The 14,470-nt window shown below is 36.8% G+C and overlaps 2 protein-coding genes and 1 long non-coding RNA gene across 4 annotated transcripts; all 3 read left to right on the forward strand.

The window, feature by feature from the left end:
- The first annotated feature begins 633 nt into the window (after positions 1-633).
- LOC109796604 (Cysteine proteinases superfamily protein) lies at positions 634-4,406 on the forward strand. Of its 2 annotated transcripts, none has more exons than XM_020356303.3 (3): positions 634-774; positions 1,728-1,841; positions 3,279-4,406. In XM_020356303.3, exons 2-3 carry the CDS (start codon positions 1,738-1,740, stop codon positions 4,147-4,149), a joined length of 975 nt encoding a protein of 324 aa, XP_020211892.1. In that variant the 5' UTR covers positions 634-774; positions 1,728-1,737; the 3' UTR covers positions 4,150-4,406. The 2 variants fall into 2 exon arrangements, with proteins under 2 accessions (XP_020211892.1, XP_029126944.1); XM_029271111.2 differs by lacking the exon at positions 634-774 and adding an exon at positions 896-1,060.
- A 4,518-nt stretch (positions 4,407-8,924) lies between these two features.
- Positions 8,925-9,505, forward strand: LOC109795770 (monothiol glutaredoxin-S6). Its single transcript, XM_020355304.3, has one exon. It carries the CDS (start codon positions 9,045-9,047, stop codon positions 9,351-9,353), a length of 309 nt encoding a protein of 102 aa, XP_020210893.1. The 5' UTR covers positions 8,925-9,044; the 3' UTR covers positions 9,354-9,505.
- A 1,723-nt stretch (positions 9,506-11,228) lies between these two features.
- On the forward strand, positions 11,229-14,216 carry LOC145959157 (uncharacterized). The gene is made up of 2 exons (XR_014434903.1): positions 11,229-13,556; positions 13,757-14,216. It is a non-coding gene; the product is annotated as an uncharacterized LOC145959157 (long non-coding RNA).
- The last annotated feature ends 254 nt before the right edge of the window (positions 14,217-14,470 follow it).

The following is a 14,470-nucleotide window of genomic DNA, read 5'->3' on the forward strand; positions in this document are numbered from 1 at the left end:
AAAATCTAATATTTTAAAACAAATTATCAATAATTTTAAAACAATATATTTATTTATCTTAAATATAAAATATAATTTATATTTTATACTAATTTTAATTTTAAAAATAATTTTTATATATATATATACATTCAAATATGATATATATTATAAATTTTAATTATATATAATGAATATTTAACCAATTAAATACACGTACTAAAATACTATCGACTAAAAACAAAGCTATCAATATAAAAGTAGAAATAAAAAATGGTTATCAAAAGAAATGTGTTCTTAAATATCATGTGTTATAGTTTAAAAAGTATATTAATTTTAAGAAATAATTTCAAATAACACTAAAAAATTATTATTTTAATAATTAAAGAATAGTAAAAAAGTTTATAAAAAAACGTAACATTATATATAATTCAGAAATGAAAGATAAATATGTATATGAATATTAAAATATGAATTAGTTTTTTTATTTTTATTTAATCTTTTTCTCACAATTTTAAAAACTAGAAAAAATATGTGTTTAATCTAAACAGACCTTAAAGAAGATGAGTGTAATTTTTACTAAAATTACAATTATATTTTCTTTGTGAAGAAAAAAAAATACTATATTATATGATGATGGTTTCATTTTCTGAATGTAATGTTGATGGGCCATGTTAACTCCAAGCCCAAGAGAGGCGAAATGGACCCAGCCCACGACCGTGGCTTCTCCTTGTGTTTCGAGTTTGTCATTTGCGAGACACAATCATCATCGTCTCCGCCGTAGGGGCTAGCTAGGTAAGAACCCTCTCTTCGTCTTCCACTTCTGCACTAAATAACTCTTTTTTCTTTCCTTTTTTTTTTTTTCCTTTTTATTCTCACTATTCTTAACTCATGCCATATACACCATTTTCTTTCCATTTCTTTCTCATATCAATGAACAGATTCATGCGGGAACTTTTGCCAATGCTATCGTGAACTGCCCTTTTTCGAAAATTGATTAAATTTTTAATCTTTTACGCTATACGCTATCTTGACGTGTGTAATGACTTTGTGATCGGATATTTCAGCTTTGAGGGTTTTGGTATTTTCACATCCCTCTCTTCTGAAATACTATTGGGTTTAATTGTATTTTTTTGTATTCAATTCTTAGTAGCTTTGATTGTGAAAATTCATTTTCCATTTTTTTTTTTGTTGAAAATGGACTTTGAAATTCATTCTGAAATTTGATTCCTGAATCGGTTGTGGCTTTGCGTCAATCCAGTAATTAATTAATTTATTTATTATTGAGGGCGGATTTCCGCAAGTGTGGTCACATCGTTTGTAGGTGGAAACCCTGATTGCATGTTCACACTGTAAAATATCTGTTCCCCAAATGCAATAGTTAGAATTATGAATGAACAAGTTTGAATTGGTAGTTGATATTTAAACATGTTTAAGATGGCGATGAACTGCACATAACACTATATTTACTGACATTATCAACTTTGAGTTGTTAATTAATGATTAGCTGTCTAGTTTTGGGAATTTGTTGTTATGGCTTTATAATTTGCACTGAACCGTCTGCATGTGAGTCATGTTTCCATGAGTTAGATATTGAATAATTAGACTTTAATAATGCATTAGGGTTTTGAAGATCTTGTTGGTGCCATTAGATGACCTCATTATTTTATTTTTCAACTATGATGATTGGCTTGTTTATGAGTTCTTATCACTGTAAAATATTCCCATTGATTTTATTTTTATCTTAGGTTTGCTCCAATGGAGGATACCCAAGAAATTGGGGAGCAAACACATGAAGAAGTGATTTCAGACAAAACATCTGAGAGGCAGGAAACTCTTGATGAAATTCTTTCACGGCACAGGTGATTCACTCTTCATAAGATTAAAAACATAAGCTCTCACCATTTTTATGAATGTATTTACTCTTACATAGATGCTCATAGAGATGGATTCTAAAACTCAACACAAATGGGCTTTATCCATTCTGGAATCTGGAGTACTAAGTCATTCCCTTAGTTTATCTTTGTTCTGCTAAGCAAGATAAAAGGATTTTAATGGCAGATTCATATTATCAGACATCAGTTACAGCACTATAGCCTAACCAATTTTGTTATATCACAAACACAATTAGAAGAGCTGCTAGTTTGTGGCTTCTGTAGATTAAAGGAGATGGAGGGCTGGATAATCATGTACGCAAGTGATATTGAATTAAAAACATATTTGGTTCAGGATTCATTCTGTTGATCTAATATATTTTGAATTAAGTCTTTCTTTTTTCCATTTTTTTCTTTTTAATTCAACTTTTTAATATGGTTGTTATTAGCTTCATGGTTTATCTGGTCATTGATATAATGTCAATTTCCCCTACTACCATCCAGAAGTTCAAGGAAGGTGGGAAAATGGCCACGTGCTTAGATAGATCTAGGCCAGTTGCCACCTAGGAGAGTGCCTGAAATTGCTGCAAGGCATTCCCCCTTTATCAAAACCTCCCTTGGCATATTTCTTATCCTCAATCCTAGAATACCATTCCAACACCAATAAAAAAAGTTTCCATAACAATTTTTAAGGTGTGTTTTGTCGATTTTGGAGTTTACTGTGGTACAGTATCCATATTTTTCTTAGCTAATGCTTGGATATTTCTCACATACCTTATTTTTCCCTTTCTTTTTAACCTGTGTTTCTTTTCAAACAAAGACAGAACTTGCTGAAAGAAAGTCCTATTGATGTCACCTTAAATGAAAAAAGTTTATTGGTTGTCTAATATATCAAAGAAAACTAGGTGATCAAGAGTTTTAGTTAGGTTCTTTAGATTTTCAAATAGTTTAAAGTACTTTTTGTTCTTTCTATTTTTTGAAAATAAATAAAATTGAAGGATCTCTTCATTCACTAAAGTTAGCACCTTCAGCATTTGGCTTCTTGACAACTTGTGCCAATTGCCACTTTCCACTGGCAAGGCAACAGCTATGAAGTACATACAATCCTGCATTATATAATTTAAGGTTTATTAGTTGAGAAGATAGTTGAAATTAACATGTGCATGGCCATACCCTATTTGAATAAACTGTTTGCGTTGGCACTGCTAGCTACATTTGTTTTGCATGGTTGACAGCACCTACTCAATAATGACGAGCCTCAAGTGCTCTTTGTTTTCCAAATACCTGGTTTGTTATTTATTTATTTTATTAAATCCCTATTTATTATTGGTTTACATTTCAATATCGTAACTTGAATGTTAAGGTATGTGTTATTTGTGTCTTAATGCAATGCATATTCTTCCCTAATGACTCACATATTTTCAGGAAAGAGATATCGCAGCTGCAGAAAAAGGAAGTTGAGATGAAAAAGGCTGCAGCTAGAGGTAGCAAGGCTGAGCAGAAATCTAAGAAGAAGCAAGTAGAGGAAGAGGTTTCTCAACTTTCTGCTAAGCTTAAGGAGAAACAAGCCAAAGAATTGGCTGCATTAGGCTATAGCAGTGGTAATGGAAATGAAAAGAGCAATTTGGACACTTTGGTGAAGGCCATAGCTGGTGTGTCTGTTACTAGTCAACCTGAACACACAAAGGTCAGCAAGGCCAAACAGAGGCGAGACAAAAGAGCTCAACAAGAAGCAGAAAGGGAGCAGAGGATCCAAGCAGAGCAGAGTGACATTGTGAGTAATCGAATGATTGAAAATGAGAAATTGGAAAAGAAGTTGAAGCCTCTTGGTTTGACTGTTTGTGAAATAAAGCCTGATGGGCACTGCCTCTATAGAGCTGTTGAGGATCAGCTGGCCCTCCTCTCTGGGGGTAGATCTCCTTATACATACCAAGAACTTCGAGAAATGGTGGCTGCTTACATGAGAAAGAATACATCTGATTTCCTTCCATTTTTTCTGTCAGAGAATTTAATTGAAGATGATGATTCTGATGAATCACTTGCTCAAAAGTTTGAAAATTATTGTAAAGATGTGGAGTCCACAGCTACATGGGGAGGACAACTAGAGCTTGGTGCCTTGACTCACTGCCTGAAGAAGCATATTATGATATTTTCAGGATCCTTCCCAGATGTGGAGATGGGCAAAGAGTATAAATCTGATGGTGGCACTGGCTTGTCTAATTTGAGTATCATGCTTTCTTATCATAAGCATGCTTTTGGCCTAGGAGAGCATTATAATTCTGTGGTCCCAGCATGATCAAATTGGGGGCATATATATTATCACAGGGATGCTTGTTTATCAAGTTGCCTTGTATCATTTTTCTTTTACAGCCAGGCATTTGGCTTTAGGTCTCTTGAAACCGCAGTTGTGATTTTGAAATGGCTATAACTGTACATTTCATTACTGTACTTTAATATTTTGTGGATGATTATGTGATGATCATGTAAATGCTCGAGGCATCTACCTAATGTGGAGCGCTTTAGTAATCTTCAAATGAAATGAGATTTGAATGACCTGTTGAATTGGCACTGTAGCTGTGCTGAATGAAGTCACCATTCATCAAGTTAAGGATTGTATGTATGTTGCTTTTATAAAAAGCAAAGCACACTGGAGTTTATTAAGGTATATTTCTCCTAATTGGCAGCTAAATTTGGTGGGTTTATTATCAACGAACTGATATTAACCACGTTGAAATTAAATAACTGGTGGTGTACTGTAGGTGTATTAATTTGTGATGATGAATTTTTTATTAAATCATTGATTAATAATATGTATTGAGGTATTTAGAAACTTTTTTTTGTTGACAATTTTAAACATATTCTACATTTCTGGGTGAAATGTAAGTTTTATTAAATTAACTAATGTGGGTTTTATTTGTTATTAAATTTCTCGGAGGTTTTATTCAAAAAATAGGGTGCTAAAAACATTGTATATGCTGATAGCATTTCACTTTGCATTGGTTAATCGATTAATAGCCAAATTATTTTCAACCAGAGAAACATGTTAGTCCATTAAACCAATGGACATGCTGTTAAACAAGAGGTGTAGAAGAAGCATATTCTTTAGAGCAATAGCTGAAATTAACGTATGGTGATTCACCGGTTATTATCTATCCCAAAGTTTACCACGTGAAAAAAATTAAAAAGAAAACAAACAAATTGTACTCAGATAAAGATTCCACTTACAGAATCCTGTGAAGTTGACATGCACATTGTACCGTTGTGATCAATGCAAATGATTTTACTGATCATAGATAATTTTAGATTGCCATGTAAAATGACCATATTTTTAATATGTTCAAAGAGTTAATCAAAGGAATATAAGCTCTTTGCATCTAGGAAAGGGTTAAAGTTGAAGCATATATCGTGGTCGGAACTATCGAAGAGAGATAATATCTAAGTTCCTTAATCTGTAATCCAGCACTGTATGCTGAAAACCGTCTTCGTATTCATTAGTTAATAGTCACGCTCGTCCACACCACAACTATTATATATTCTTATTCCCTTTATATCTTTGTCTCTATCTCAACAACTTTTGCCATATATTCGTCTTATCAAACCATACAGATGTAGACTTACAATATGGTTGAGGTGGTAACGATTGGAATAGAGGTGTCAGGTTTTAGTTGCGGGAATAACCCATCTATATGAACCAATGAAAAAAAAAATGATTGATGATCACCACTTTAGAAAATGCCGCCTTTGTGTAGAAACGTACATGGAGAAATTAATGCTTCATCGCAGGCTCTCTGGTTTCATAATTAAATGGAACAACAGAATAATTTGATGATATATCTTGGTATATATATATATATATATATATATATATATATATATGATGTTTGCCTTCATTATTTCGCAAGTTGTCAAGCACTTTGTCTGTTTATTCCTCCCATTTAAAGAACCAAATTATATGATAACAAGGCAGAGCCTTAAAGAGGTTGTTTTTTAAAGTAATATTATTGCTAATGCAAGTTTTTTTCATGAAAAATTAGATTTTAATTCTTTAAGACAATAAGAATTTTTGACCTCTCTCTATGTTCTTCCATATATACAGATATAACAATTAAATTCTTGACTGCATGTTTAAAGGGCGTGATTATTTTCAAGGACGGAGCCAAGGGGGGACCTACGAGTGCCACGGCCCCCAACAATTTTAATTTTTTTTTATATACATATATATTACTATATGGCACCCCCTATTTTTAATATAAACTCATATGTATAATTAAATGAATAACCCAAATTTATTTTTTTATTCAACTTTTGGACTTCTGGTACGGCCTGCTATGTGGTATCACTTTGGAATTTTTTTTTTTTAAAAAAAATGTAGCGCCTCATTTGATCATTCCAATTCTCGGCCCCCCAGTATTGAAATCCTGGCTCCGTCCCATTTTATTTTATCAACCATACCAGGCTGTTTGCTAATGCAAGTAGCCAAAATGTGTATATGATACTGTTATGCGCTATAATCCACAGAAGCATATACTTCATTGCTGCATTGTTTGTTCTGACTTCTGAGTCATAATACGAGTGTCAACTGCAGGATCCGTGGTACATTCTGTTGAGTGTCTTTTATGCATGATTTGCACTCAACTTTTTGATACTCTTTTTGGTAATTGTAGATATTAAATATGTTATTTTACCCTCTTTATTTAAAGAATCAAGTTATACTAAAAGAGTAGAGGAGTAGTAGCAAAATCTTCAGGAATTTCCTTATTTTTTGCAGGTTTTTTAGGAAGGCAGAGATCCACAGCCATAGCTGTGGATCTGGAGCTCGAGCTGTGGAAATCTAGGGAGAAATTGTGAAGGTCAGAAACTTGCAGCTATAGCTGTGGTTCTGCAGCTATAGCTGTGGAAATCTGGAATGCTCATTTTTGGTTCCAGAGACTTGAAGCTATAGCTGTGGATCTGGAGCTCGAGCTGTGGAAATCTGAAATGCAAACTTGAAGCTCCAGAGAGTTGAAGCTAAAGCTGTGGACTCTCAGCTAAAGCCATGGAAGCACCCAGGACCCAACACCAACTCCAGAGATCCACAGCCATAGCTGTGGCTTCACCGCTTGAGCGTTGGAGGTTCCTTAAGTTTGAAGGAGTTGCCACAGCTATAGCTGTGAAACCACAGCTGCAGCCTTGGAGGTTTCTTCACCCTGAAGGACTCTCCACAGCTATAGCCGTGGATCTGCAGCTGCAGCCGTGGATATAAAAGTTACTTTTTGGCCTTGTTTTGAAGCCAATATAAAAGGGGAAAAGAAGAGGGATCACGAATTTAACAGAGAAAAACAGGGGAAAAGCTTGGGAAGAAGGAAGAACGAAGGAAGAACAGAGACTTGGAAGCTGGATCCTTTGGGAACGAAGATCAACTCCATTTCTTCATCCTTTGCTTTGTAATTTCTTCTTTTCACTCTTTGATTCTGTAATGGCCATGGGTGGCTAAACTTCTTAAGGATTGGTTAGATGTAACTACTAACTCCTCTTCTTCTTAAATATATGCATTTTGATCTCATTATTTGTGTAATGATTCTTCGCTTAACGCTTATATCGGCTTGATCAACCGTTGTATGATTTTTGGCTTTTGAATCCAGTTGGAAAACGCTTTCGAAAACCCGAACTGAATCTTGCACCTAATCACCTCTTGTTCTAGGAATAGACTTGATTTGGTTAGTCACATTGTTCAAGTTATTGTTCTTAATGCGAAGTGTTATAGACTCAAAACATTGAGGAATCATGTTTTGAGCTTAATGACTTTAGGATTCAACCTTGAGGAATCTTGTTGGATTATTTAATGAACGTGGAAATAATGAAATTAGAATTGCATTTATGCTAAGAAGATCTATGAGTTAGCAAGTGCATCTGAGCCAATCCTTGTTTCTTAATCATTGTCTTTACTACATTTGCCTTATTGTGTTGTTTGAATCTGTTTTCACTCCATTGAATTTTTAAACTCATTCTCTTTTAAATCATACACACAAATCCCTGAGGATGATCTTTAAATACTACTTCGAAACTTGGTTCACTTGCCAAGTGATAGGTTTGCGAAAATCTTCATCACATTCCAGGAAATGATCTAAAAGACCACATGTTTTTGTTTATACCCAAAATTTTCAGTGTAATCAAAGACTTTACAGAAATAATATTTATCATCTATGTGGAGTTGAAAACATTAATTAATTTAGGCCTGCAGCACATGCAGCCCTATCACTTTTAAAATATGAATGCGATATAACTGTTAAAGGATGTGTGATTTCTATAATATAAGGTTATATACGGTCTTGCATGGCCACTATGTAGGATGCTGATTTTCTCGTTAATGAGGGCTTCCGCATCTTGCGCTTTTAACCATTTAATTCTATTCCTAATCACTTCTATCAGCTTTCAAGTTTTCTGAATTGAAAGGGCTGCGAATCTCATAATGAAATTGTTTTAGGTCCACTTCTTTGAACCTTAGCAGATGCTCCAAAATAAACAGACATACAACAAGAAACGCAGAAAAATTCATTGTGCAAATTAAAATAGAAAATCGAGTTTCGTTTTTAGGTTAGATTTTGTTATTATTACCATACGGTGATAAAATCTCTCATGCATGTGTCATAAATAATGAGTTAATTTGTTTTGTATAGATAGCAAGTGTCTCAGCTAATCTTGTTTGAACTGGATGACAAAACTTTCCTTGTGAGTTTAATACAGTTGCATATACTCGAGACTTAAATTTGAGACTGTTGGTTATATCCTCAGTTAATTTACATGGTCGTCATTGTCCTCAATAAACAGTGAGTTAATTTGACAAAAAGGAAAAATATGCCTCATGCACGACCATGAATCTTATTCTCCATGAAGAAAGTTCTATATTCATTATTAGATTGACCTTAACAGCTAGCTAGCCAACTTGTTATCTACAACATGCAGTACAGTTCAAAAGGACAGTTATCAAGAATCCTCCGAATAATCTCTACTACGATCTTATTCTTCTATATGTGGCGACAATACAGTATAGCCCACCTCATTGAATAGCTTATAAATAACCCTTCAATGAAGCTCATAGCCAATTAAGCTCACGAGTCACTCACGACCCTTCTTATATATATATGCTTTCTACCTCTCTCTCTCTTTCTGTATTGCATTGTGTTTCACTATCTATTTCAACTTTTTTCAAGCATGGACACGATCACAAGCATGGTAGCTGAGAAGCCTGTGGTGATATTCAGCAAGAGCAGATGTTGTTTGAGCCACTCCATGACATCACTGATACGTTCTTTTGGCGCAAACCCCACTGTTCATGAGCTGGATGAGATGGCGAATGGGGAGCAGATTGAGAGTGCATTGCTTCAAATGGGGTGCCAACCAAGTGTTCCTGCTGTGTTCATAGGGCAAAGATTCATTGGTGGCTCTAAGAAAATCATGAGCATGCATGTCAGAAATGAATTGGTACCACTGCTCAAGAATGCTGGGGCTATATGGATTTGAGACCAAACTGGTTTCTACTAATTAATTAATAGTTATGTTTTAGAGATGAATAAGATGGCTTTGTAGTCCTGCTACGTGGTTACAGTGGTGTACTAAACTATATATATATATACTCACTATATACTATATGAGGCTTAAACTTTCACATATTATCACCCGTTTCATTTCTTTTTATTTTCTTGTGATTAATGCATGATATGAAGAATGAGTAACATGAATACTTATTTTGATAGGGTACTTCCTGATCAATATAGTGTTCATTATCAGTTTTATTTAATCAATCTCTCTTTTCATTTAGTATTGCTATTCATCAAAATTTATAATATATTTATAATTAATTTCAGTTAATAGTACAAAGAGTATTAGAAAGACTGAAAGAGAATGTTAGTAATTGTGTCTCTAACATTAATTCCTTCTATATATGGAAAAAAATTTAATTAGATAAAATTTAACGAGTAATTATATAATCTAAAGAAATAATTAAAAGCTTAAATAAATCCTAAATATGAATAAATTAATCAAGATATCAATATTATAAATCCCATAATCATCATAAATTCACAAATTTAAAATAACAAAAATTATTAATCTTATAATTAAATAATTAGTTATATGTGTCATGCATTATTTATTATGCACCAATCAATTGTCACTTTTTTTTCTTCTTTTAATAATTTACACAATGAAAAACTTAACCCTTTTATTATTCCTCTTATGATATATTTAATTTTAGAGGTGGTACACGTATAAATGTTATTGATATCGGAACACATGCTGCTGATATTTCACGCAGAGTGGCTATGAATTGGTGATACTGCTCATCTGGCCATGTAACGAGCATAAGGCTAAGGAGGGGAACCATCCCTCAAAAGCCGGCCCAAGAGGTTGGAGAACCTCCCGCCTTATAAGGCCTCCCTGGTAAGGAGACCTCCCCGATGTGGGACTTGTTACATTACCACCCCCCTTCGAAAGCCAGCGTCCTCGATGGCTGCACTCCACGGTACTTAACTCATCGGTACTTCACTCGGAACTCTCGTCCGGTCAGAACCCTCCGATGGTCAGAACCCTCCGTGGGTAGCCCTTCTCGATTTGGCTGGCTCTCAACGAGAGCACCATTGTAACGAGCATAAGGCTAAGGAGGGGAACCATTCCTCAAAAGCCGGCCCAAGAGGTTGGAGAACCTCCCGCCTTATAAGGCCTCCCTGGTAAGGAGACCTCCCCGATGTGGGACTTGTTACATTTGTAACGAGCATAAGGCTAAGGAGGGGAACCATCCCTCAAAAGCCGGCCCAAGAGGTTGGAGAACCTCCCGCCTTATAAGGACTCCTTGGTGAGGAGACCTCCCCGATGTGGGACTTGTTACATTACCACCCCCTTCGAAAGCCAGCGTCCTCGATGGCTGCACTCCACGGTACTTAACTCATCGGTACTTCACTCGGAACTCTCGTCCGGTCAGAACCCTCCGATGGTCAGAACCCTCCGTGGGTAGCCCTTCTCGATTTGGCTGGCTCTCAACGAAAGCACCATTGTAACGAGCATAAGGCTAAGGAGGGGAACCATCCCTCAAAAGCCGGCCCAAGAGGTTGGAGAACCTCCCGCCTTATAAGGACTCCTTGGTGAGGAGACCTCCCCGATGTGGGACTTGTTACATTACCACCCCCTTCGAAAGCCAGCGTCCTCGATGGCTGCACTCCACGGTACTTCACTCACCGGCACTTCACTCGGCCCTTGCCGGTCAGAACCCTCCGATGGTCAGAACCCTCCGTGGGTAGCCCTTCTCGATTTGGCTGGCTCTCAACGAAAGCACCATTGTAACGAGCATAAGGCTAAGGAGGGGAACCATCCCTCAAAAGCCGGCCCAAGAGGTTGGAGAACCTCCCGCCTTATAAGGACTCCTTGGTGAGTGGGTAGCCCTTCTCGATTTGGCTGGCTCTCAATGAAAGCACCATTGTAACGAGCATAAGGCTAAGGAGGGGAACCATCCCTCAAAAGCCGGCCCAAGAGGTTGGAGAACCTCCCGCCTTATAAGGACTCCTTGGTGAGGAGACCTCCCCGATGTGGGACTTGTTACATTACCACCCCCTTCGAAAGCCAGCGTCCTCGATGGCTGCACTCCACGGTACTTAACTCATCGGTACTTCACTCGGAACTCTCGTCCGGTCAGAACCCTCCGATGGTCAGAACCCTCCGTGGGTAGCCCTTCTCGATTTGGCTGGCTCTCAACGAAAGCACCATTGTAACGAGCATAAGGCTAAGGAGGGGAACCATCCCTCAAAAGCCGGCCCAAGAGGTTGGAGAACCTCCCGCCTTATAAGGACTCCTTGGTGAGGAGACCTCCCCGATGTGGGACTTGTTACATTCATTGTAACGAGCATAAGGCTAAGGAGGGGAACCATCCCTCAAAAGCCGGCCCAAGAGGTTGGAGAACCTCCCGCCTTATAAGGCCTCCCTGGTAAGGAGACCTCCCCGATGTGGGACTTGTTACATTACCACCCCCTTCGAAAGCCAGCGTCCTCGATGGCTGCACTCCACGGTACTTAACTCATCGGTACTTCACTCGGAACTCTCGTCCGGTCAGAACCCTCCGATGGTCAGAACCCTCCGTGGGTAGCCCTTCTCGATTTGGCTGGCTCTCAACGAGAGCACCATTGTAACGAGCATAAGGCTAAGGAGGGGAACCATCCCTCAAAAGCCGGCCCAAGAGGTTGGAGAACCTCCCGCCTTATAAGGCCTCCCTGGTAAGGAGACCTCCCCGATGTGGGACTTATTACATTACCACCCCCTTCGAAAGCCAGCGTCCTCGATGGCTGCACTCCACGGTACTTAACTCATCGGTACTTCACTCGGAACTCTCGTCCGGTCAGAACCCTCCGATGGTCAGAACCCTCCGTGGGTAGCCCTTCTCGATTTGGCTGGCTCTCAACGAAAGCACCATTGTAACGAGCATAAGGCTAAGGAGGGGAACCATCCCTCAAAAGCCGGCCCAAGAGGTTGGAGAACCTCCCGCCTTATAAGGACTCCTTGGTGAGGAGACCTCCCCGATGTGGGACTTGTTACATTTATATACAAGAAAGATGAGTTAGTAGCCTATTTACAATGAAGCAAAGCTATATTGACTTTGACACAACTCTGGAGACAGGCTCTGGCACAGAACTGGTCGAGGATTAAGAGAAAAAATACCATCGCGGACAGTAAAAAGCGAGTGTCAGAGAGGTAGATTAGAGTCAAAGAGAGACTTGAGAAACATGTATGTAAAACTTGTAACAATAATTTGTAAATCTTAGACAAAAGATAAGATATGGTATGGATATATATACTCTTGATGGATGAATTTTAAGGTACACAAGGCTGAAATTTATGTATGGTACACGAGAATATTACTTAATAATGTATGTTGCGGAAACTTTTAGTATTTATTTCAAGTCATTCTTCTTATCTTGCAAAAAGAGAGAGTATACCATTATGGTTATATTTTAATCAATTCCAACACTCTTTATATCCATATTGAGAGGGAGTGCAACAACTTGTCAACATAAACAAGCACCGAGAATCACAGGCAAGTCTTAGAATTTAACATCTATTCATTTCTAATGCATGCAAAGGTTAGGCACCAAAATCCAATCCGTAAGGGGTGCCTTAGTTTCCAATTATCAAACATCCTTTAAACTGCCCTTGTTAGGCATGGAACTAGGCCAACCAATGCACACGTCTGTAAAAAAACCCTTTGGGGTCAACCTCAATCACCCCCTTGATCGTGATCAAGTAACTAGCTTTTTGCTTCCTCTTTGCTCACCCTTTATTGAAATTAGCTGCAACAACAATCTTGGGTGCAGTGATGGAAACATGGGTAGTGTACATTGATCGTGTTATTATTTCTTCATTGTTTTTTATTTTTTATTTTTTTTTATTTCTCCTTAAATTGTGATATTTGCCTTCTCTATCTGTATGCAGAGTTTATATAATGAAGGTGCCAGAAAGTTTTGGATTCACAATACTGGGCCGTTGGGCTGTCTTCCAAAAGTACTCGTACAGGCTCAGAAGAAGGATCTAGATTCATTTGGATGTTTTTCTAATTATAACTCTGCAGCAACAATTTTTAATGAAGCGCTGCGTCGTTCGAGTCAGAAACTAAGAACTGAACTGAAGGATGCTACTCTAGTCTATGTTGATTAAGTGATCTCGTCACAAATGCTGCGAAATATGGTAATCCAAGCAAGCACTTTCGTTTCATTATATACAAATTTTTATCCAAGCAAGCACTCTTATGATACTAATCTGAATCAAGTTCTTCTGCTTTCACTATGTTTACATAATTGGCAGATTTAGTTAACTATATTTATTAGCTTGACCTGCAAATGGTTCAACAAAATATATCATAATTTTGTAAATGCATTATTGATTAGGTTTCTCAAATCCACTGATGGCATGTTGTGGCTTCGGAGGGCCTCCTTACAATTTTGACGCAAGGGTGCCATGTGGGCAAACTGGTTATGAGGTTTGTCATGAAGGGTCTCGGTATGTGAGTTGGGATGGAATTCACTACACTGAGGCTGCAAATACATTGATAGCTTCTGGGGTACTTTCAATGGCTTACTCCACTCCACGGACACCTTTTAATTTCTTCTGCCGCCGTATCGCCATTGAATAAATGCACGTTCAGTGTGCAAAACAGTGAATCTACAGTTAGTTAATTAATTGTTGGTTTACCATCTATGTCATGTAGTTCTCCAAGAACAGAGTTTGTCATGCAGTAAACTCTCTAATTGGGTTTATGCAGTTGGGGGCTGTAACCGGCCTATATTGCGAGAAATTGGTCAAAAAAGTATGTAATTATTTAATTGATTTCTATATATTAAATATGAATTATTATCTTATATGAAAGATCTTTTAGAAATTTTTCTTTGAAAAAAGAATTTTTATAATTTTTAATTTAATTCAATTTTTACTTATTAAAATTATTTATAAATTAGATTTTAATATTTTTAAAATAAATTATCCATAAATAAAAATAGTATCATATTACAATATAAATTATTTATCCAAAATTTACATTTATATAATTTTCAATATGATTTATATATTTAAATATAATATTTATTTATATATAATTTATTATA

Source organism: Cajanus cajan, chromosome 6, assembly GCF_000230855.2.
Source record: "Cajanus cajan strain Asha chromosome 6, NIPB_CcT2T_4, whole genome shotgun sequence".
Lineage (NCBI taxonomy): Eukaryota > Viridiplantae > Streptophyta > Magnoliopsida > Fabales > Fabaceae > Cajanus > Cajanus cajan.